Source organism: Polistes fuscatus, unplaced genomic scaffold, assembly GCF_010416935.1.
Source record: "Polistes fuscatus isolate 324 unplaced genomic scaffold, CU_Pfus_HIC Scaffold11, whole genome shotgun sequence".
In the NCBI taxonomy this organism is placed as follows: Eukaryota; Metazoa; Arthropoda; class Insecta; order Hymenoptera; family Vespidae; genus Polistes; species Polistes fuscatus.
This window is the reverse complement of record NW_025113009.1, coordinates 5,936,111-5,958,364: the sequence shown is the minus strand read 5'-3', so window position 1 is coordinate 5,958,364 and position 22,254 is coordinate 5,936,111. Positions and strand designations below refer to the sequence as shown.

The 22,254-nt window shown below is 29.7% G+C and overlaps 1 protein-coding gene and 1 long non-coding RNA gene across 8 annotated transcripts; one reads left to right on the top strand and one right to left on the bottom strand.

Moving 5' to 3' along the window:
- Positions 1–1,975: 1,975 nt before the first annotated feature.
- LOC122526513 (sex-lethal homolog) lies at positions 1,976–21,919 on the top strand. 7 transcript variants are annotated; one of them, XM_043649959.1, is made up of 7 exons: positions 1,976–2,106; positions 3,889–4,212; positions 4,301–4,476; positions 4,606–4,719; positions 5,326–5,486; positions 14,927–15,220; positions 21,766–21,919. In XM_043649959.1, the coding sequence occupies exons 2-7, from the start codon at positions 4,003–4,005 to the stop codon at positions 21,828–21,830; spliced, it is 1,020 nt and encodes a 339-aa protein (XP_043505894.1). In that variant the 5' UTR covers positions 1,976–2,106; positions 3,889–4,002; the 3' UTR covers positions 21,831–21,919. The 7 variants fall into 7 exon arrangements, with proteins under 7 accessions (XP_043505894.1, XP_043505891.1, XP_043505892.1 ...); XM_043649956.1 differs by having other exon boundaries at positions 3,706–4,212; XM_043649957.1 differs by lacking the exon at positions 1,976–2,106 and adding an exon at positions 2,383–2,511.
- Positions 2,387–2,939, bottom strand: LOC122526514. The gene is made up of 2 exons (XR_006306093.1): positions 2,849–2,939; positions 2,387–2,720 (listed from the first exon to the last, which is right to left on the bottom strand). It is a non-coding gene; the product is annotated as an uncharacterized LOC122526514 (long non-coding RNA).
- Positions 21,920–22,254: the final 335 nt, after the last annotated feature.

Genomic DNA, 22,254 nt, shown 5'->3' with positions numbered 1-22,254 from the left:
CGTAATTTATTATTTTATTTTGAAATAAATTTTGCGTAGAGAGTATTTAATAATGAACTGTTACTTCCCCCTTTATATATAATTATGCACGTCGCATGTATCAGTGTAAGCTTAGAGTGTAATAATATACGAGAAAACCAATGAAAGTATAGAGTTATTTTTACGATATAGGACATCCTTGTCAATGAAACGGATCTTCGATAAATTTCTTGTATCAATGTTTACGTTAAATTAAAATTTCTAAATGATTTTTTTTGTCTACAGAGTGGGCCATGGAAAAGTATCTCATCTCTCATTGTGATATTTTGTTGTTGTGTTCTATTGATATAATAATAATATATTAATGATATATTATACAAAAAAAAGAAAACATGACAAGTGTACGTATAAATTTGATTTTTGTATTTACACTGATGCTCTAAATTTGGGCTAGTTTTTCGTGGCTCGGTATGTAAGTAAAGGGACAACTTCATTTAATCCGGTGTTAATATCGTATGATATTCTTCTAGAAGATAAATTCAGGATAATAAAATAATCGTAGTTGAAAGAATGGAAAAAAACGATATTAAATAACCGAATATTTTATTAAGAAAGTTTATTGTTAACACGAGATACGGTATGATAATCGAAATCATTGATTTATCGATCGTTTTAACTGATAATATAATGATCAATAATGAATTATTTATCGTTTATAGTTGAATCAATGCAGTTAATTCGTTAACGACAATATTCAAATATTAGAAGCACCTTTAATAATTACGTTCAAACTATCGAACAAGAATATATAGACATGTAGTATAACTACCTATATATTATTTTAAAGTAAGTTTCGAGAGAGAAACCAATATCAATTATCGATATCCGATCGATATGAATAGTTTCTTGTTAATATGCGCAGTTGTTGCTCGAGCGATCTTGTGTAACATGAAACAAAAGAAGATAAATTTAATAACTCGTCGTCCATTACAAATAATACGCATATACAGCTTCCATGTTTCTTCATTTCCACGAATATATTTAAAGGTAAAAGTCTGAATACGAGAGAAGCTATTATATAGGTGAACAATATACCAAACGTGATGCGATTATTGCAATGATCGCTGGTTTTTCCTGGAATAAAATATCGAGGTATGTTTGTTTGGTTAGGCTAGATATAATATACAGCATAGAAAAAAAACTAAAATATTCAGTACTAATTTGTAGTTATGGACATTTTCAATTATTTTATTATCGTTTATTTTGATGAATTAGATTAGCAAAATATCTCATAAAATATAAAAAAGTTAGAAATCTCAATCATATTTTTCAATATCCTTTTTCTTCTTTTCCTCTCGATGTTCCTTGATTTTTAATTCTTTTATAAATATAGATTTACTGAAATAACAACGGTATTAAAACGCGAAGGTCGTCTTATATGATATCTTGCCAATCGAAATTACAAATTTATTGTATTTTCATGATGATTGGCCAAAATTCAAAAGACATCAGTGTCCCCGCGTTTCAAAATTATCTCCACAAATTTGGGTACCGATTGAAAAATAATTAAAGTTGCTCTAGAAAATTGAGTAAAGTATGTTTACGAACGTTGACAACAAACACTAATGTTTAATATTTGCCTTTGGTCGATATAATTTTTGATAAGAAAAAAAGAAAAAAAAGAAAGAAGCAAACAAAAAATTAGGGAAACGATCCATAGAGTTGCGTTCCATTTATTGTAAGATTCGTGTATTGGTGTATGCAATAACCTTTAAAAAATTGGCAAGAGGTTCAAACGACATATAAAAACGTTAGGAGAATTTTAGGCGGGACAGTTTTTCCCCTTCCAATCTGCTTTTTCTTGGAAAATGGCCGTAGACGGTACACGATTGATTGTGCGCATGCTCAAAATGGACGCGCATGCGCGAGTACCATCGACGGTACTATTTGCAATGTATTGGAGTTCATATACATAGAAATTTGTGTAATGCCGCGTGCCGCAAGAGGGCGGTGAAATGGAGGTAGGTCAGGGGCTGGGCTTGAGCGAATATGAGCTTTATGGCACGCGGCGGAGTTGTCCGTTAGAGTTCCATCAGTGGCGTTTTCTGTATTCACGTGTTTCTGACGGTATCCATTACATCTTCATTTACTTTCACGGTTTTCTTTATCTTTTTTCTCCCTTCTTTCATCCTTTTGCCGTTTCTAAGTTATCTTCGTTTACGGTAACGGTTACGACCGTGATACTCCAAAACGACTAAAGTGCGCGGAGGAGGAAACGCGGCAGTTATATCCCTACAATCCAACGCTAACCGATAATGTTTCGACGCGTGTTTCTACGATGGTGAAAGGCGCTTACATAATTCTACGCAAGCGGGTTCTTTTCCTTTAGTAATAAACGCGTGTGGTCTTGTGTGCTACTTTGAACAAATCGGTTTAATTTCACTAGTGTCATACATTTTAGTGTGTTAAAGCGCGAACATTATTGTACGTTCTTACACTTCCTCTGTTGTCTCAGCGTTGCTCCATTTTTTGGTAGGTATCTCTCTCTCTTCCTCTTTCTCTTTGCGCCACAGTTGCGCGCTCTTCCCTTCTTTCGTTCTCCTATCTGTCCCCTTCCCATTTCTTCTTCCCTCCCTCCATTTTCCTGTGCTCCCTTCTCTCCCCATTCTTCCTCTTGCTATCATCCCTCTATCGCTTGGTCGATTCACTAGTCCGCCGGGCTATTCGCTTCTCCCGGGATTCTTCAAAATAAGGACAAAGCTTTTCATTATGAACAATTTTTTATTCAACCGTAACCTACAATTTCCTAAATAACAAGATGTATCATTTAAAATCTATGAGAAGTTGTCCAGAGATTCGTAAGCGTTACCTTCGACGAATTTCCGTTTTCTCGAAATATCCAGTCCTTTCTTTTTTTTTGTCTTTATGTTACAGTGAAAATTTATACATTTCAAGTTTTTAGCGTACCGAAAGCTCGTTTCCAAGCGAACTTCATAAACGGTACGAGGGAGTTTCTTTTTGCGCATTTAGTAGCACGTTTAAGAATAGTTAATGTTACACGAGAACATTGTTGTTAAATAATATCGATTTGATAATAGTTTCATTCCATAATACTCCAAAGGTATTGTGCCAGTCGTGCTTCTTTGCGCTTAAATTATAAGTGTTTCCAATCTCTTTCTCAATATTATGAAATAGTAATATCTTTTTTATTATTTAATTATTATAAGTTATATAAGTTATTATGTATGTAAAAAATATGATTAACATTTATAATAGTCATTACAAAGGGTCTATTTTCATTGATGCTTTCCCAAAATTTTTTCAACCAGTTTGTAGTAAAATTATTTTCTTACATTTTTCTTTCTATTTGGAATATTCATATTTACATAAAATTTTGAAAATTTTTATGCAAATATCCACTGAAAACATACAAGTAAATTTATTTGATTTCTGTTCATTATTAATAGCTGGTTTATACAAACTAAGATTTACACCAAATGGTTGACACAAACCAATGCACACCAGTAGGAAAGCATCTCTGTCTACCTGTAACGAAACAATAAAGTTGTTTTTTTATCATTAACAGTAATAAAAGTTTTAGCATAAATTTGCATGTTCATGCGTTACAAAGGAACGTACAATATATTTTGGGCTTTTTTTATTCATTTATTCAAGTTAATTCTGTTTGGTCCTTACTTGCCTTTGTTTTTTGTTTCTCGTACACAGGTCTGCCATCATAAATATGCACATTTATTTTCTATTTATTTTATATTACTTAAAAAAGTGAAAACGTTCAAGGGCACAGACCGATCAACGATCATGGCATTGCACGGGGAAAACGTAGTAATGAATTTGTTTATATTTTTTGTATTTGCTGACCCCGTCGATGGTTTCATTGGGCTAAATCAGTCGGAGTATACAGCGGTCCCAGCCAGGAAACTTGGAATTGGTATTATTGCTCTAACAGAGAAGTCTGAGCAGAGTCTTGAAACAAGGTGAAGAAATTGGCCAAACATTGTCAAAATGACTGATCAGCTAGAGCAACAGCAGCAGCAGCAACAACAACAACAACAGCAACAACAACAATCTCAACAGCATACAAAAGGCAACGATGAGCCACGGACAAATTTAATTATTAATTATCTTCCACAAAGTATGACAGAGAAGGATCTCTACAGTTTATTTGTCACGATAGGACCTGTAGAATCATGCCGAGTAATGAAAGACTACAAAGTATGTCAAGTATTTATATATATATTTGTCTAAATTATTTTCTAAGAATTCAACCTTATTAAAAATATTTTCTTTTTAACTTTTTTAGACCGGTTATAGTTATGGTTTTGGTTTCGTAAACTATACAAAAGCGGATGACGCTTTGACAGCAATAAATACGTTAAATGGTCTGCAGGTACAAAACAAGCGATTAAAAGTTTCTTTTGCTCGTCCATCTGGAGAAGAAATTAAAGAAACCAATCTATATGTCACCAACTTACCTAGGTATATTTTCAATATACAAGCTATGCTTCAATTAGTTCAAATAGTTATAACAATTGTTATAATATAAAAATGATATAAACTTCTTGTGATCTTTAGTTTTATATATTTATATTTTCTTCTTTTTTATAGAAATATCACGGAAAGTCAAATTGATGATATATTTAGCAAGTTTGGAAATATTGTGCAGAAAAACATTTTAAAGGACAAACTTACAGGCTTACCCAGAGGCGTAGCATTTGTCAGGTGGGTTTCTTTAGTTAACACTTGAAAACTGTATGGTATAAATTATAGCTTTAATTATATTATTTATTGTGAATTTATTTATTGGAAAACAATTTATATGTCAACTTTTATAGTGTGTATAAAATTTGTGCGTATGAATTTAACGATATAAGTTGGATCATAGTCAAGAATAACAGCTGTTAGAAATGAGACTAATTGTATCATTATGCAATCTAAATTCGCGCATAATACACATTTATTTACTATACATAAGATATTTGTTGCCAAATTATTTTTATATGATTCTTGGCCTGACCACTATAATTTCAATTTTATGTCTTTACGATTGCTGCCCTAGTTAACTATTAAAATACATATTACTGAAAATTTAGGTTGCGTAGAATAGCTTTATTGTTGAAAATAGTATCAAAAGTATGTCACTAACTGAATGTAGGCTGAATATAGAATTAGTACTAATGATTTCCTTACATAAGAGAAATAACTAAGAAATTCATTAGCTAATATATTTTCTATTAAAGATATGTAAATAACATATTTAGCATTGATATTTAATTGAACTTAAGTTGTAAAAGTAATTTTATGAACAATTTGATTCTATTATTAAAGATTTGATAAACGTGAAGAAGCACAAGAAGCTATCGCACAACTTCATGGTACCGTACCGGAAGGTGGATCAGAAAGACTTAGTGTAAAGATAGCAGAAGAGCATGGAAAACAAAAAGCAGCATATTATGCAGGTTGGCAAGCTGGCTACAATCAAAGTAGAGGTAAGTAATTTAAAAGTAATTTATATTATATTTATATGCCTTAGTTTTAGTATAATTCTGACAGTAGAAATAATAAACTGTAAAAATAATTAAAAAATATAGTATTACTTCAATTAATAAAGAGAAATATAAAATAATGTAGTAATGTATTTTTATTGTCAGAGGTGCTTTGCATTGCGCTTTACACTTTTTCTGATTAATAGCGCATGAATGATTGCATTATATAGTGTAACTGTCGGAAAAGTAATTCCTATCCTCTTGGTGTGGTTTAGTTACTTAATAACAAAAATACATTGATATTTCTTATATATTGTAAGATTTTCATAGGCTACTGCATTATCTTACATACTTTTTAAGTATGAATGTAACTTATTTGTGCTGGTAATTATGACAGTGGATTAGGTCAAAACATTTGAAAAAAGAATTTTATGATTTATTTTACATTAAAATTACTCGTATTACAAAACAAATCATAAAATAAATTTCAACAATTCTTTTTACTTATTTCACAGTCCTAATAATCAGCACATTTATTTATTAATTACTTTTTGAATAAAATTGATTTTCATTTAATCAATAATTAAGTATTTAAGATCTTTTGCAAATGTTATCTTTATACATACATATGTATATATATGTCATAGTAATACATATATAAAATTGTATGCTAATATATATATATATATAATAAATATTTGCATAGAATTTTATATTTGCATTACTGTAGATAAAATATCTAATACTTTAATGTTTTGCCAGATAAGATGGCTGCCTGTAGATCAGACTTCAACGATTTATCGCAATAGTCCCTTTTACATGGAAAAGTGTTCTTTATAATTCTATCGTGCGCAATATACTGCAGCAACTTTTGCCATAGCCGAAATTTTTTCGGACATTTTTCTATCAGTTTCTAATAATAGTGTGCATGATTTAGTGTGAAATATGTTTCCTCTATGAGTGTTTATTATGCACTATACAAAAAAAAATATGTTTCTCTCTCATCAGTAATATTAACAAAAAAAAAAAAAACAACAAAAAACCGGACAATGATAGTGTTGTGGATTTAATATCTTGTGTGTGAAGAAATGAAAACGTAATTATTTTTTAAGTGATCATTAAAATGTCAATACGATTTCGTCATACAGAATATTGTCAATAATTTAATATTCAACAAATTTATTCTTCATTATGAGTTATTATTTCGTGAACATTATATTTTATATTAAACATAATGTATAATTGTGTCTCATACAAAACATAGATTTAGTTGATTTATATTATAACTTCATACTTTTCGTGTATCTATATATATATATATATTAATTTATATATATATATATATATATATATATAAATAGTTTTCTTTGTATCACAATTTATGTTCAAATACATTGCTTTTGTTAAATTCTAAACGGTCGAAGTATAGTTTTGGTATAAATATAATAGTTACTACTATTTTGTATATTCATTATACCCATTCTCCTATTAATCTTAAGTGCGCATTGCGTGCGTATGATATTAGGACAGATATTATATATCGAAAAGATATTGCGCGACAAAAAAAAAACTATTAAAAATAGTAAGTTTGAGATATTGAAAAAAAATAACTATATACAACAGTATATTTATATGAAATCTGTTACAAATTAATTATTATCATAAACAAATGTATCCTATATCAATACTGTCACTCGTGATAGTTTTATTTAATACATATATATATATATATATATTTATATATATATATTAAATTCTAAAATTAGAAATATATCAGTCTACCAAATTGCCTGCTATTTATTTGTAATATGCATATGCTAATTTATGATAATTGGGCTGTGACTGCATCGGTGAGAAGCCCGCTTGATTATAATTCTAAGTGCATGGCTGTGTCTTGTATCGAACAATTAAGGTCTTTGAATAATTCGAGTAAAAAATATTCATTTAATGTTTCATTTTTATTTCTATGCTTACCAATCTTCAAAGGAGAGCGCCTATATCCAACCAGGAATAAATATCAGCGCTATGACCACTATCTTTATAAAAGATTATAAACGTATTTAATTTTGTTGAAATCTCTCATATATATGCTTTATTATTACTTGCAGTTGTTATTGCGAATTTTTATGAAATTTAAAATATAAAAAGAGATATTAATTGTTTGTAACATTTTATGAAACTGGCACATAAAAGTGATTTCTAAGTACTCTTAAAGAGTACTAAGAAAAAAAAGTATTTAATAATTTAAGCGTTGCTTTTCTTATTTTAGATTAACTGAAATTATATACGCAATATTATTTATCTAAACAAAATTGTTAATTTTTAAACTTCAGCTATGATAAATATTGATATAGGAATTGCATTAAAAACAATAAACACACATTTAATCAAACTTTAGAAAATTATTAGTTGCTAAAGCAGTTGCGCGAGAGAAATAATTTAATACAATTATTGTAGTTTGATGAAATTGGATATGTAAAGTTAACAATTTTACTGACGATTATATTTTTATCATATTTGTTCTATAATTTTATAGGTAGTATCATTTTCATATATATATATATATATTTAAAGCTTTTTGTAGTAGCACAAGAAAACAGACGCTTATAAGATTCAACATAACGCTAATGACGTAAATAATAATTTTCAAAGTTCATGATTAAACTATAATTGTGATTTAAATGACACAGCATGCTCTGAAAATATGCATACGTATTAAGAAAGAAAGAAAGAAAGACAAACAAATAGAAAAAAGAAACTGAAATATTACTCGGAATGTTATTATAATTTTGGAATGTGATAACAAAATGAATTGCTAACGTTTATTTATTTTTTTCTTCTTATTATTTATGTTTTCTTATATTTTTTTTCCACATATTCTGTAACTTTAATTTATACATCACATATACATAATCGAATAATAGCTTGAAATCTTGCAGCTTTCACTTTTATGACTTTATGCTAAATCTCAAACAAAAAATAGAAAAAAAGGAAGGAAAAAGAAAAAAGAAAAAAATATAGAAAATTAGTTATCATTCAAAAATTTTTTAGGATTTGAAGAGATCATACGAATAGATCTATAGATCTTTTCAAATTTTACTTATACATTGCTAATGCATATGTTACAATATCTATACACGATTAACTGTTTTTGATATGAAGGAATGCAATTTATTGTTCCAATTAATCTCAATGATGTTCTTCAATAAAAAACTTATGTAACATCTATGTAATAATGTTGTTATGGTGCGATCAATCAAACTGCGAAAACTCTTTCGCTAATAGTAATAATAATAATAATAATAATAATAATAATAATAATAATAATAATAATAATAATTTTTAAGCATGAATGTTGTACAGTTTATCGTTAAGATTCATGATTCCAATGTTATGAGATTATAATAGTTAGACGTATGATCAAATCAACACCTAAAGCATATATCTATATACGTAATATATGTTTAACACTTTTTTGTAACAATAATCACCTTTAACGTGGTCTATTAATCAAGGAGATATTGAATAATGTTACAACGACGCGTCTTTTGCGAAATTATACGAATTTCATTGTTATTAAAAAATATTACGTATATATATATATATAAAATTTATGTATATCTTACGAGATATTGAAGCAATCGTCGGATGTTATACTTTGTTGAATGAATAATCACTAAACGATGTGCGTGTATGTGTGTGTGTGTGTGTGTGTACGTATGTATTTACGTACGTGTTGGCTAGAACATTTTATCATAAAACTCAGGATATTAATGTTAGAACATTTTCTCGTTTAATTTTTTATATATTAGTTTTTGTAATTCTTCTGCACGTATTCCACCATTGGAGGTGGTATCCTTCAAATGCGATAGAATTTGTTATTAAAAAAATTGAAAAGAAAGAAAGAAAAAAAAACTAATAATGATAACAAAAAAAGATACATAAGTAGTTATTGTTCCGTCGTTTGTTGTAACGACAGATAAATATTTATTAATCAATCGCATTTTTCTTGTTAACGGTGATTGTCTTATTAATCAATGTATTTAATGATCGATCGAATTATTATTAATATTGACTTGGATTCGTGATAGGATCACGAACATAAGAAGAAACATATATATGTATATCTTATTTGACTTTGACAATCGTCCATTTTTTTACGTAAAGTTAGAAATACATATATTCGATATTGTTCGAAGTAATATACATATATATATATATATATATATATATATTATCTTCTACATCGGCTGATCGAGAGAGAAAGAAAAAGAGAAAGAGAGAGAGAGAGAGAGAGACACGTTGTTGTAAAACTCACGATGGCATGTCGTGTTGTTCTTCATATAATATAATCCACCTTGTTCGAACGGAGATCATTATACAGACTGAATTATATGACGTTACCACACGTAATTGGAAAATTGAAGAATTTATTGCATATATTTCTATAGACTTGGGATTCTCAATGTGGAATGTATGGTAAAATATATATATATATATATATACAATGAATATCTATACAGTTATGTATACATTTCAATGGGGAACTTTTATGAAACATAAAAAGTTGAAAATCATTGTTATTCTTGGAAATTCATTTTGAATGAAAGAAATTTACGAATAAGTCCAAATATATATATAGATATAAAATAATTATTCATATAATGAGTAAAATAACAAGTCATGTAATATGATTCACTCTGTATAAATGATTAAAATTATTGGATAATAGAGAGAAAGAAAAAAAAGAGAGAGAGTCGTAGCTTTAGGGAATTTAATATTGCGAATGCCCTGGTATTTGACGCACTTCCATAGTTCGGCCATTATGCAATTTGTAATTTATGTAATTTCAAAATACAATAGAGCCTCTCGTATCTGTAATTATAGGTGAGCAAAAGTAGATAGATGAAGGAATTTTTGGATATCACTTTTTACATTGACACTTTATATAGATATTTAAAAATCCCATATCTTTTTAAATGTTAAATTGCATAGGCTTTTTAACACAAATAATTGTATGGAATTATATTCTTTTTGTACTTTGAACCATCGAAGTTCTCTTTCAAATTTTTCAAATGCTTCAGCATGAATAGGCATGCTTTTGTTTGCTATTTTTGTTTGCATAAAGTTTATTATATAAAAAATATATCATTGTTGTTAAAATCACCACAAGCTGGTTATGCTATTGCAATGTAGTTACATCTTCAATATCCTCTACAATTGTTTTGGATTAATTAAACTTCTCCTACTAGTATATATCCAAGAAATCTGCATGTAGCACATAATTTTTGATTTCATATTTTTGTTTATTAATATCTGAGATCGTAGATCTGACAAATATCATGCATTTTTGATAATTTTGATGCACTATCACCATTATTAGCTTCATACAAAGTTATAACTAAAATTTCTTTGACCAAATAAGGGAAAATGTATATAAAATAATGTATGCATTAATTATTTAAATAACAAAACTTTTTTCTGATACGAGAAAATACATATAAATATATTCCACTTCATCAATTCTGCATCATTGGAACTAGAATATATACGAAGCAAAAACCAATATGGCGGCAAATCATGCACTGACTAAGTCCAATCGTAACAAATGTGAAAACCTCATGGCTAAAGTTAGCATGAACTAAGTATTAATAAGAAAAAAAAAGATTAAATATTTTAACATCGTTACGAAACGAGGGTGGCAAATATGGGAGGCCCTATTGTATTATGCAATTGAATTTGTTTAATATCTTCATATATGTATAATGTATGCGCAATTCTTTTTCTACTTACTTTTGGTCGCCTCACTGCGTTCATTGTTGTTGTTGTTGTTATCGCGTAAAACAAAGCTTGAAATTTTCCACCGTCAACTGCACAACCACAGGAAATGAGAAAGAAGCAGACGAATCGATCGACGAAGGCACAATTATAGTCTAACGGAGATCAAATTTTCATTATCGATCTTATAGACCAAATTATCTTAAGAGAAAATATACACATGCCACTATTTAATGTCGTACATATCGAGTATTTGAGTCGCATTTTTCATCTACTATTATTTAAATATATACACGTACAGAGAATTCGTGAAAATGAACAACGTGGTCTGTTCGGCTGACCAGTTCAAAGTTTGCTTCTCTTCTGCTACTTTCTATGCGACTACCTTAACTTTCGTTATTCTTCTTTACGAACCCCTATTTCCTTTTAAATGAAAGTATTTGACCTTGCACGCACGCGCGCGCACACACAAACACTTGTATACGTGTATGCATTGAATAGACAAAAGAATTTTTAAGGTATTTTTCACAATCAACTACTATTTTCATAGGATTTTATTTTTCCGTAGGGTTTTTCCTAAAATAGTGCTTGTAAATTAATCATAGAAATCATTCTATTGGATGTACTTCTTCATTGTAGGGAACAGTGACCTCTTTTTTTCTCCATCGAAGTTAAAAAAAATTTTATTCAACCAATAAAATTTCGAACGATTCCAAGAAAAGGTGTATGATTTAGAAAATAATCTAGAAACTTTTGACTTTTCTAATGTTTTATGTTATTTTATTGTAAAATAGAATGATAGATTTGGAATTTGAATATGTCTCTTAAAAAATAATTATTATATAATTTATTTCGAAAATAGAGACAGAGAGAAACTGTCTTGGCATTATTATTTGTGCATTTATTCGAAAGAAATAATTGTTTAGATTTTAAATAAAAATGCGACACGCTAACTCGTACGACATTAATTAGAGATATGTACGTTGTAAATAAGTTGATGGAAGTTGCAGTTAGAGGATTCTAATTTAAGTAGTAAATTGTAAGGTTTTTAAAACTGGTTGATGATGGAGCTCGGGTGAAATGATATTATCGAAGTCCGGTAGTGCTAACGATGGCTGTGATAAGAAATAAGGACAAAATAACGCCGAATGAAAAATAAAATGCGAACACAGTGAAAAACAAAAAATAAGGACTGTCGATAAAAAAAAAATACATAGTTGTAAATCAGAAATTGATGTTAAACGATGCTCAAAATATATGCATACGTAATGTACGTATGCATGTCCCGTTCTCCTCTTTGTGTTTCAAACAATTACATTAATATGAATACGATTTGGTTTGATTTGCAAATATATACAGCGAAAGGAAGAACGTAATTTTAATGGCATGCTGTTGTTGCAAAAAAAAAAGAAAAAGAAAACAAAAAAATTGATGAAAAATAGACGAACGCGTCTAGAAAAATGCCTGCGACATTCTCAATAATATATTCAACATATTTTTCTCTTCTCTTCTCGCGTAATTCCATTATAATAAGATGAATGCTCTCTACAAATCGATTTTGATTAGTGTAAGTCCAGCGACTTTTGGTCACACGAGCGTAGCTTTACGCTGTGACACTCTGTTAAAAATATTTCGTGAAAAGTGAAAAGAAAAATTATTAAAAAAAAAGAAAAAAAAAAGAAAAACAGATCAACTTTACGTATTAAAAATACACGCGATATATAATAATTGATATTCTAGCGGAAACGAATGTATGTATATTGTATATTATTATACATACATATATACATACATTTGTATATGTATATACAAGTAGTCAAAAACCGATGTTCATCATACGTTTTGCGAATATTTCGATGGAAAATTCGTTGTTGAATGATTGGAAGAAAGAAGAAGAAGATAAACAAAAAAAATCAATATAATAAATGAATTGTATCGCGTTTTGTACTGACGATTTTTTATCATCTCTTTTGATTAATATCTGTATCGTTCTATTTGTGTACTTACAATGATGTTTTCCGATCTCATTTATCATCGGTAAGATTTTTCTATAAACGAACTTCCTCTTATTAAGAGGAAGAGTTTTAAAATCGATTTTTAAACTGATACATATACATATATATGTATTTTGATGTATATTATATAAGCTTTTTAATATTACTTTCTTTTTCTGTCTGTATGAATGCTACAATAAGAAAATCACACGCCAAGTATGCTATACGTTTGCATGATGTTCGTCGATATACAAATTATAGTCTTATCTATCTATCTATCTATCTATCTATCTATCTATCTATCTATATCTATCTCTCCATCTATCTATCTATCTATCTATTTGCCTATTTATCTATCAATCCATTAATCTACCTATCTATCTTTTTGTCTATCTATCCGTCTGGATTGATAAATTTGCAAAGAAATAGAAAAGGGAAAAAATCGTCAATACAAACAAAAGTAATATATACTTCGATTAAAATAATCGGCGCGCGAAACAAAAAAAATACGGTACGCCGCGTCAGTTTGTTCTTAAAATTCTCCTGCATAAGTATTATCTTATACCTTTCTTAATCCTTGTTGCTACAGTCACGAAAATTTTACGTGAATCTGTAGTTGCTCTCGTTAAATTTGATTAAAACATTAGAAAGAAAATAAATGGTACTTGTGATTTATTGTAAAACAAGACCACCTCCATCCCAATTTTATTTTCGACATTATTTTTCAACGGATTATTAAATATAACAATTAAAGCGTCGTAGGGAAGTGAATAGAAATGAATAATGTAATGCATAAATGTGTTACACGAGGAGGAAAATCGATTAGATTGCATACAATGATGATGACATAGAAGAGGAGGATAGGATGACATATGCAAATAGAAAAATTCTACTGTTATATCGATTATTTCAAAAAAAAAATTATCTATCTTTCAGGAACGATATCACATTTTCAAATGTGAGATACGAAATTTTCGCACGCGTTCGTCATTTTTTCTGTTACAATCCTTGTACATAGTACACACAAAAAGACAAACACAAAAACTGATGTATATGTACATATATTTTTTAATATGTATATAGACATATTATTATATACATTAGACTTAATGTAGAGCAAAATCTATATATAAATCTAAGCTTTCTCGATAGCCAAGCGATCATAGGAAGAAGGGAAAAGTATTGTCCCCCTCTTCCGTGCTCGGTCACTGGTACTCGTAAGGTCATTGCATGTCAAATCGATCACTTTCTATAGCAACGAAATAGAGTAATGTAATTTTCCTTCGAAATCAAATACAGAATTCACCAAAATATAATATTTATATAGATAAATGCATTATAATATATATGCATATGTATGTATAAATGATTTAGAGACAAATATTTTCGAAAAATACCGTTGCGTTGCCAGTGCATCAATATTTGAAATGATGAAGAAATAAAATTCAAAATCAAATCAAATCAAATAGAAAGAAACGCAAAAGCAAAATGATAATAATAAGAAAACAAAATAAAATAAAATAAAATAAAAGAAAATAAAATAAAATAAATAATTAGAAAAGTTAAACGTCTGACAAAAATATATGAGACGAAAAAAGTGAGCGATTTCACGTGGAGTGATCCTGGAGAAGAGAAAGGAGGTGCGTTAACGAAGATTGGATGGTCTTTCAGGAGGAGGAAGCAGCGGTGGCAGCAGCGGCGTTAGTGGTGGTGGTGGTGGTGGTGTAAGCGGAAGCCTCAATAGCAGCGGTGGTGGAAGAGGACGGGGTGGCATCGGAGGACCACCAGGGATGGGAGGAATGGGTATTGGAGGTGGAGGAGGTGGTGGACCAGGAATGCTTGGCAGAGTAACCGGAGGAGGGGGCTTTGGTCGTGGTTCGCATCACGGTGGATTTATCGGAAGTGGAGGAGGCCCTGGTGCTATGAGAATGGAAAAATTACATCAGCATCGTTTCAATCCGATCGGTATGGGCGGTGGATACGTCCAGCCACATTTTTGGTGACCATCGAGGAACAAGAACTCGACAAGCACTGCGACTATACTATACTACTACTACTGCTACTACTACTACTACTACTACTACTACTACTACTACTACGACGATGACGACGACTGCGACGGCGACAACGACTGCAGCAGCGATTACGGAGATGGCAGAATTAGTTATGCCATCAAGCATAACTATCACGTCACTATCTTTACCCCATACAGGAAACTCTAAAGAGGATCGATCTTAATTATCCGTCGGGAAACGAACTTTGTTATTTCGAGTGATCGTCAAGTGCTTTCGGGCTATTCCTTGTCTTTAGCATTTTATGGGTTTTTTTTTCTCTTATTTTTTTCTCCCCTTTTTTTTTTCTTTTTTTTTGTTCTTCTTACAAACTATTGGCCGCAAATGATCTATACCATTTTGTTCGGATAGTAAATTAAACTTTTCGATCTTAATTTCTTTCTACTTTCTTATCTCTATTTTAATTCACATGCAAACACGTACACGTACACACGCGCGTACACACACACACACACACACACACACACACACACGTACAGTGAGTCACAGGTGTATTCGTATATTTATTCTGTTTTAAATAACTGATATTTTTTTCCTAAGTATTAGTAGAGAAAAAAACATATTTTAAAATTATTAAATTTAACATTGATATACATTTTATTATTAACGAGTCAATAAATCGTTGGATAAATATGATTTTATTTAAATGATTAAAAAATTGGTTTCTCAATATATGTCAAATCGTCACACAAAATAATATTTCTTTAATAATAAAATTTATATTAATTCAAGATTTGAATAATTTAAAAATAGGTTTCTCTGTGTTTAAGAATTTAGAAGCTTTGTATTAAAAATATATATCTATTATATAAAAATAATAGTACATGCGAATACCAATAATCCTGTAAGCCACTGTACATACACGGATTATTCTATCCCTCGAAAACTTTACGATCGCTCGAACGTCCATTCCGTATTATCGGGGTTATAATAGCTAGCAAGGATCGATACATTCTTACGTTTTCAAACTATGTCAGTGCTCGCGTTATATGTAATAAGTAAACAAACAAACAAAACAAAACAAAACAAAAAAAATTCGTAAAGTAAAAGAAAAGAATGGTAATAAATAAAAAGTAGATGTTAAAATCCCGTTGCATAGCCCATGCCGTGATACACATTTTAAAATTAACGTGTCCGCATTCGGGCTAAAATCGTTAAGCGAAAACTTTAAAAAAAAAAGAGTTCTATATACATGTTGTTGTAGATTTCATTTTTAATGGTTCTAACTTTAAACTTTATCCGATGTTTCAATTTTAAGAAAAGTTTTATTCGAGTCAGCTTCAAGCGTAAAACTATATTCCCTGATTCTATGCAACGTTGGATATCGATGGTATAATTAATATATTATATTAATTGTATTAATATAATATATATTCTGATGTTTGGTAATTGCGCCCATAACGTTCTTATTATTATTATTATTACTATTATTATTATTATTATTATTATTATTATTATTATTAATTGTATGATTATTTCTCTTATTATTATTATTATTATTATTATTATTATTATTCTTATTATTGGAAAAAATAGTTTGATGTAAGTTCATTTTTATTTATACTTCTTTCTTCACTTGTGTTCAGGATAAAAATGAGAAATTCAATTAATTTTCAGAAACAAAAAAACTTACATCGAATAAACTTTTCCTATTCTTATTCGTTTTTAATTAGCTGCTAGCAATATATATGCTCTGACATAACGTATTGAAGTTACGCGTGAGGGATAGAACACTTAGATACTTTACTAGCAACAAACATGATCTTCTTAAGCTTATGACTTTATATCCCGCGATAAGATAATACTTTTATCTACTTCCACTTGTATTTTAATGTTAATGTCAATGATTTGTCTCGTCGATCCGTTTCATTTAGTTTCTGTTTTAAATTATAACTAAATCGAAAGAGAAAAAAAAAAGAAGAAGATAGACAAAAATCGTGTATGGAAAAACAGCCAAAACTAGAGAGAAGAAATTTTTGAATATAATTATTTAATGATCTTTAATCATTAAATTAATGGAAAATATTTCGTCTATGCTGTCGATATTGCTTTTTTTTTTCTTTTTTTCTTCATTATTTTATTTCTTTACTTTATTTTATTTTTTTTTCAATTGTAATAGAAACCAAAAGAAAATTTTTAATAAATAACGAGGTTCTTAGTTTGTAACACCAAATGTGCGATGTTTGAAATTATTTTTGTTTCTTTTTTTTAATTCATTATGCCTGCTAAATTGTTTATTAACGAACTGTGACATAAAAGTACAAAGTTTCAATATTTACCATCGTTATCCTCGTGCACCGCGATACATGTATGTAAATATTGGGAAAAACGTATTAATTGCGATATCTTATAGAAAATGAGACTGACTTTTTATATAGGGACAAATTTTAAGCTAGCGTGCTGCAACGTATCGAAGTCACGTTTACGGTACCTTTGCTAACTGTAACGGATTGCTCTTGTCTCTCTTTCTTTCTATCATTCTTTCTATTTCTCTCTCTCTCTCTCTCTCTCTCTCTCTCATTCTCACTCTCATTCTCACTCTCTCTCTCTCTCCTCTTTCTCTCTTCCTTTTCAATTTCATTTAGTAAATTTTAAGATCATATTAATGCTAGGAAAATAATATAAAGGAAGGTTGTGCACTCTCTTTTAAACATCGGAGATATTCGTTTAACAGGGTAGAAGAAATTCAATAAACGTTTCATCATTGTAAAGAAAATGATTAATAGACGTTTAAATTATATTTAATTACGTTTTAGCATAATAATTTAACGGAAGTTATCGTATATTTGATATCTCATTTGATATCATACAGACACACGCGTGCACACATTACATACACATATACATATACACGTTCCACATAGACAACACATTTTAAAAACTTTCTAAACATTATTTATTGTCGTTGGTAATCGTTGAAGATTATAAATGCGTCCACATTTATTTATAGGACGTATATAATAATAATAGGAAATATAATTGCGAGAAAATTTTAAGAATAATAATAATAATTATTATTATACAAAGACAAAAGTTCTCACAATTAAATGATATATTTGAATATAGGATATATCGTATTAGAAAAGTGGCACGTGGTGGGTGTGCGTGGATCGAAGATCTTATTATTGATGAAGGAATTTGTTATTTAAAAGACGGTTTTGTTCCTTCGACAATAACAACATTGCTATGCGGTTTACGAAGAGAATAAAGTTGAGAATTATAGTTGGGTTTAACGTAGGGGATCTTAACGTGTTCGCAAGTCGTCTTACCTCATTTTTATTTTCATAAAAACGAAGTAAACGAAGTAAGCGCGTGAAGAGGCTGCTTCGTTTTTATATACGATTATTAAAAAAGACACAAGAAAAAATAAATGATAAATCCGAATATACAACAACAACAAATATATAAAAAACAACAACAAAATAAAGAGAAAATAAAAAGAAATCGATGTGCAACGTTATAATATCTGCTTCCGTTTAGAAACATTTCTTGCACAAAGGAAGATTTAAACGTCAACTTAACAGAGCCAATATGAAGATAACGAACAAAAAAGGTATTTCTAAAATTTATGACTTCGCACGAATGGATGTACCAAAAATTTGAATAAATACTATGATTCTATTAACGATCTCGTTACGAATATTCTTCTAATTCTAAATAAGAAAAAGTATAAAGAATATAAAAAGTAAAAAAATGATAAAGGGATGAAGAACTAATGTGAGTAATAATTATGATGAGGAAGAAGATGCGTAAAGGACAGATAAAAAAAAATGTGTATATATTGAAACGAATGTGAGAAGATACGAATTAATTACGTTTTATTTTTATCATTTCTTTCTTTCTTTCTTTATTTCTTTCTTTCTTTCTTTCTCTTTTTTCTATTTTTCTCTCTTTCTCTCTCTCATATATATATATATATATATATAAATGCACGCATACACGCAGATTAACGGTTAACGAAAAGCTTACAGATCACAGAAACATAACATACGTTTATATCACGTAGTCAAAATTGGTGTGTGTCTCTGTCAGTGAATTGAATCCATCGATGAGGTTCACCGGATACGATGTTGCCCTTCAAAAGGCAGCTAGCATTTTAATAAAGCAAAGTGCCCGTTGACGAGCCGCAACGTAACCGATTTCAAACAGGTTCCGTGTGTGTCTCGAGAAGAGAATTCGTTCAAACTGTTCTAAAAATGATTAGAAAAATAAAGACGTGTACTATATTTTACGTATACCTGAATATACAATGGCATTACAGAAAGAAAGAGAGAAAGAAAAAGATATATATATGTGTATATATATATATATATATATATATACATACAGGAGAATTAGGATTTAAAAATATGAATCAAACGATATATATCATCGAAAATTATTCTACATACTCTCCTTAGAAAAAAATATCCAACAAATCGTAACTGAAAATCACACTCGAAGAAAAAGATATATATAAAAAAGAAACAACTTTTGTAACACACGTATGAACGATTTAACAAGATTACATGCACGTGGATATATATGTATATATGTGTATATATATATATATATATATATGTATATATATATTTATATATATACACTCAAGAGAAATTCTAACAAATCTTGAAGGAAATAACACTCGAACTTCATGCATGCATGCACGAGAACAAAAATTAGAAGTACGTGTATTCCGTAAAAGAAAAAAGAAAAAGAAAACGAAGGGGGAGGAAAAAAGAAAGCAAGCAAAAGAGGTGTTAAAACGTGGAAAACGCACGTGTGTAAGCTATACGAAAAGCACTCGTTGATTGAGGATTCTTGAGTTAGTGCGGGAAACTTTATAAATGGCATAATCTCTCCACCCACAGGATGCTGCGGCCTAAAGATTAGCCGCGAGGACGGAAAACTCGTCAGAAGGAAACAGGAAGGGGCGGATAGCTGCCACAGACCGAGATATCATTATGCTTTCGGCATATGGATTTAGCTATGCACGAAGAATATTTTCTGGATTGAGAATAAAAGAGGATAAAAGTGTGTGTTTGTGTGTGTCTGTGTATTCGCGCGTGTGGTCTGTGTGGTGTCTCTTTCTTTCTCTCTCTCTCTCTCTCTCTTCGATATCATCAAGGCCGCTATACTTTCCGCTTATTAAAATTATGTTAAGAATTAACAAAACCTTTGTTTTTTCCTTTTTGTTTTTTTTTTCTTTTTTTTTAGATTATCTTACAAGGAGAAAACCTTTGTTGACTGGTATCACGAGTATATACATGATTGAATATATGCATGGAATTTTACGTAATTTGAAAATCTTTTTAGTATTTCAGTGATCACTCGTTAATTTTTCTTTTTTTTTATACGTTTTTTTTTTTTAATGATTTTTTATTATAAACATAGCCGGTCAACGAAGCGTTTTAATTCATCAATTTCAAATATTTATATCTAAATAAGAATAATTAATTTTACATTAACTTTATATATTTGCTTCGTTTGTTCTCCTTTTTTTCTTGTTTGTTTTGAATCTCAATTTTCCGAAATCTCGCACGATTTAACGTGAAACACATATAACCATGCGTTTTATAATAATTTCGTTCCTCGAAATAAGAAATCAACGATCGACGTTTGTATCGAAATTTTTTGAAAGTTTTAACAACTATTTTTCAGATTTTTTTTCCTGCGACAACCAACACGTTGATCGTGCCACACATTTCCGTGATAAGACAAGTGTGTGTTACGACTTAAAGATTAATTCAACTAATTCTGCTTGACCGCTTGAAATTTGAACAAATTTTTCCCTCGTACGCACTAACACACATACACACACATATACACACATATATATATATATACATAAATACATTTATAAATACCTATGCACAAAATGTAATACGTTCATCAAATATCTGTTGTATATACGTAAAAATACAGAAGAAGAAAAAAGATACTACACACAATCGATATTTTGTTAAAAATAAACTCGGACCATTATATCGGAAAGCTTTTTGGCTTACGTACGAACGCGGACGCGAAAAGTGAAGCTTAAAAATTGTCGACTGTGTTAAAAAGTGTTCCTCCTCCGTCTCTCGACACACCGTTTACGAAGAATTTTTCTCCGGTTCGTTAGTCGTGATAATTTTATATATCTTTCTCGTCCCCCTTTTTTATTTTTTTTCTCTTTCTCTCTTTCTCTCTTTCTCTCTCTCTCTCTCTCGCTCTCTCTCTTTCCGTTTTATTACTTACACCCGTTTATCTTTCATTAACTCGTAACACATCTTTTTTGTTGTTGTTGTTGTTGCTTGACCAGACAGAAAATTATTCTTATTTTTTTTTCTTTTCTTTTTTCTTTACAAATTTCCATTTGGTTTTTTTTTTTCTTTTTTTCTTTGTTTGTTCACTTTTCTCTGTTTTTTTATTTTCACTCTAATTTACTGTGTATCTATCTACTACGTCGTTTTCTTTCAGCAAAACCTCAACGTTCTCCGTTCTCAACTCACATGGATACATCGGGACGTCGTGCTGTGAAATAAACGCGCATCTGTCGCACGTATGTTTTGTATTAAAAAGACTCAAGAGGAGAGAAGAAAGCTGTTATCCTCTGTCACACCACGGCATATAATGAGAGAGAGAAAGAGGGGTCGAGGTAAGAAAAGGCTACAACCATTTGCTATGATACTTTCTTGGATCTCCTTTACAAAGCATCTTCTTCTTCTAACGCAATTCGTCGAGGGATGTGAATTTGCCGATTAAAAATTTGATTTACCTCAAGGAACTATTAAAAAAGAAAAAAAAAATCAACGGAACACGCGGAAACAAAAGAGATACATACATAATCGTCCTAGGTAAAACTTTAATTTACATTATATCAAAGATATGCGAACAAATAATTTTTCACTGTTGCGTACATTTTTGCCATAAGAGTTAAAGAAATTTATATCGAGAGGATTTGTTTAA

Excerpts from the sequence above, each read along its gene's own strand:
- LOC122526513 (XM_043649959.1), top strand. The coding sequence starts at position 4,003 with ATGACTGATCAGCTAGAGCAACAGCAGCAGCAGCAACAACAACAACAA. Across the intron at positions 4,213-4,300 it reads GAGTAATGAAAGACTACAAA|ACCGGTTATAGTTATGGTTT; the intron begins GTATGTCAAGTA and ends TAACTTTTTTAG. Across the intron at positions 5,487-14,926 it reads TGGCTACAATCAAAGTAGAG|GAGGAGGAAGCAGCGGTGGC; the intron begins GTAAGTAATTTA and ends ATGGTCTTTCAG.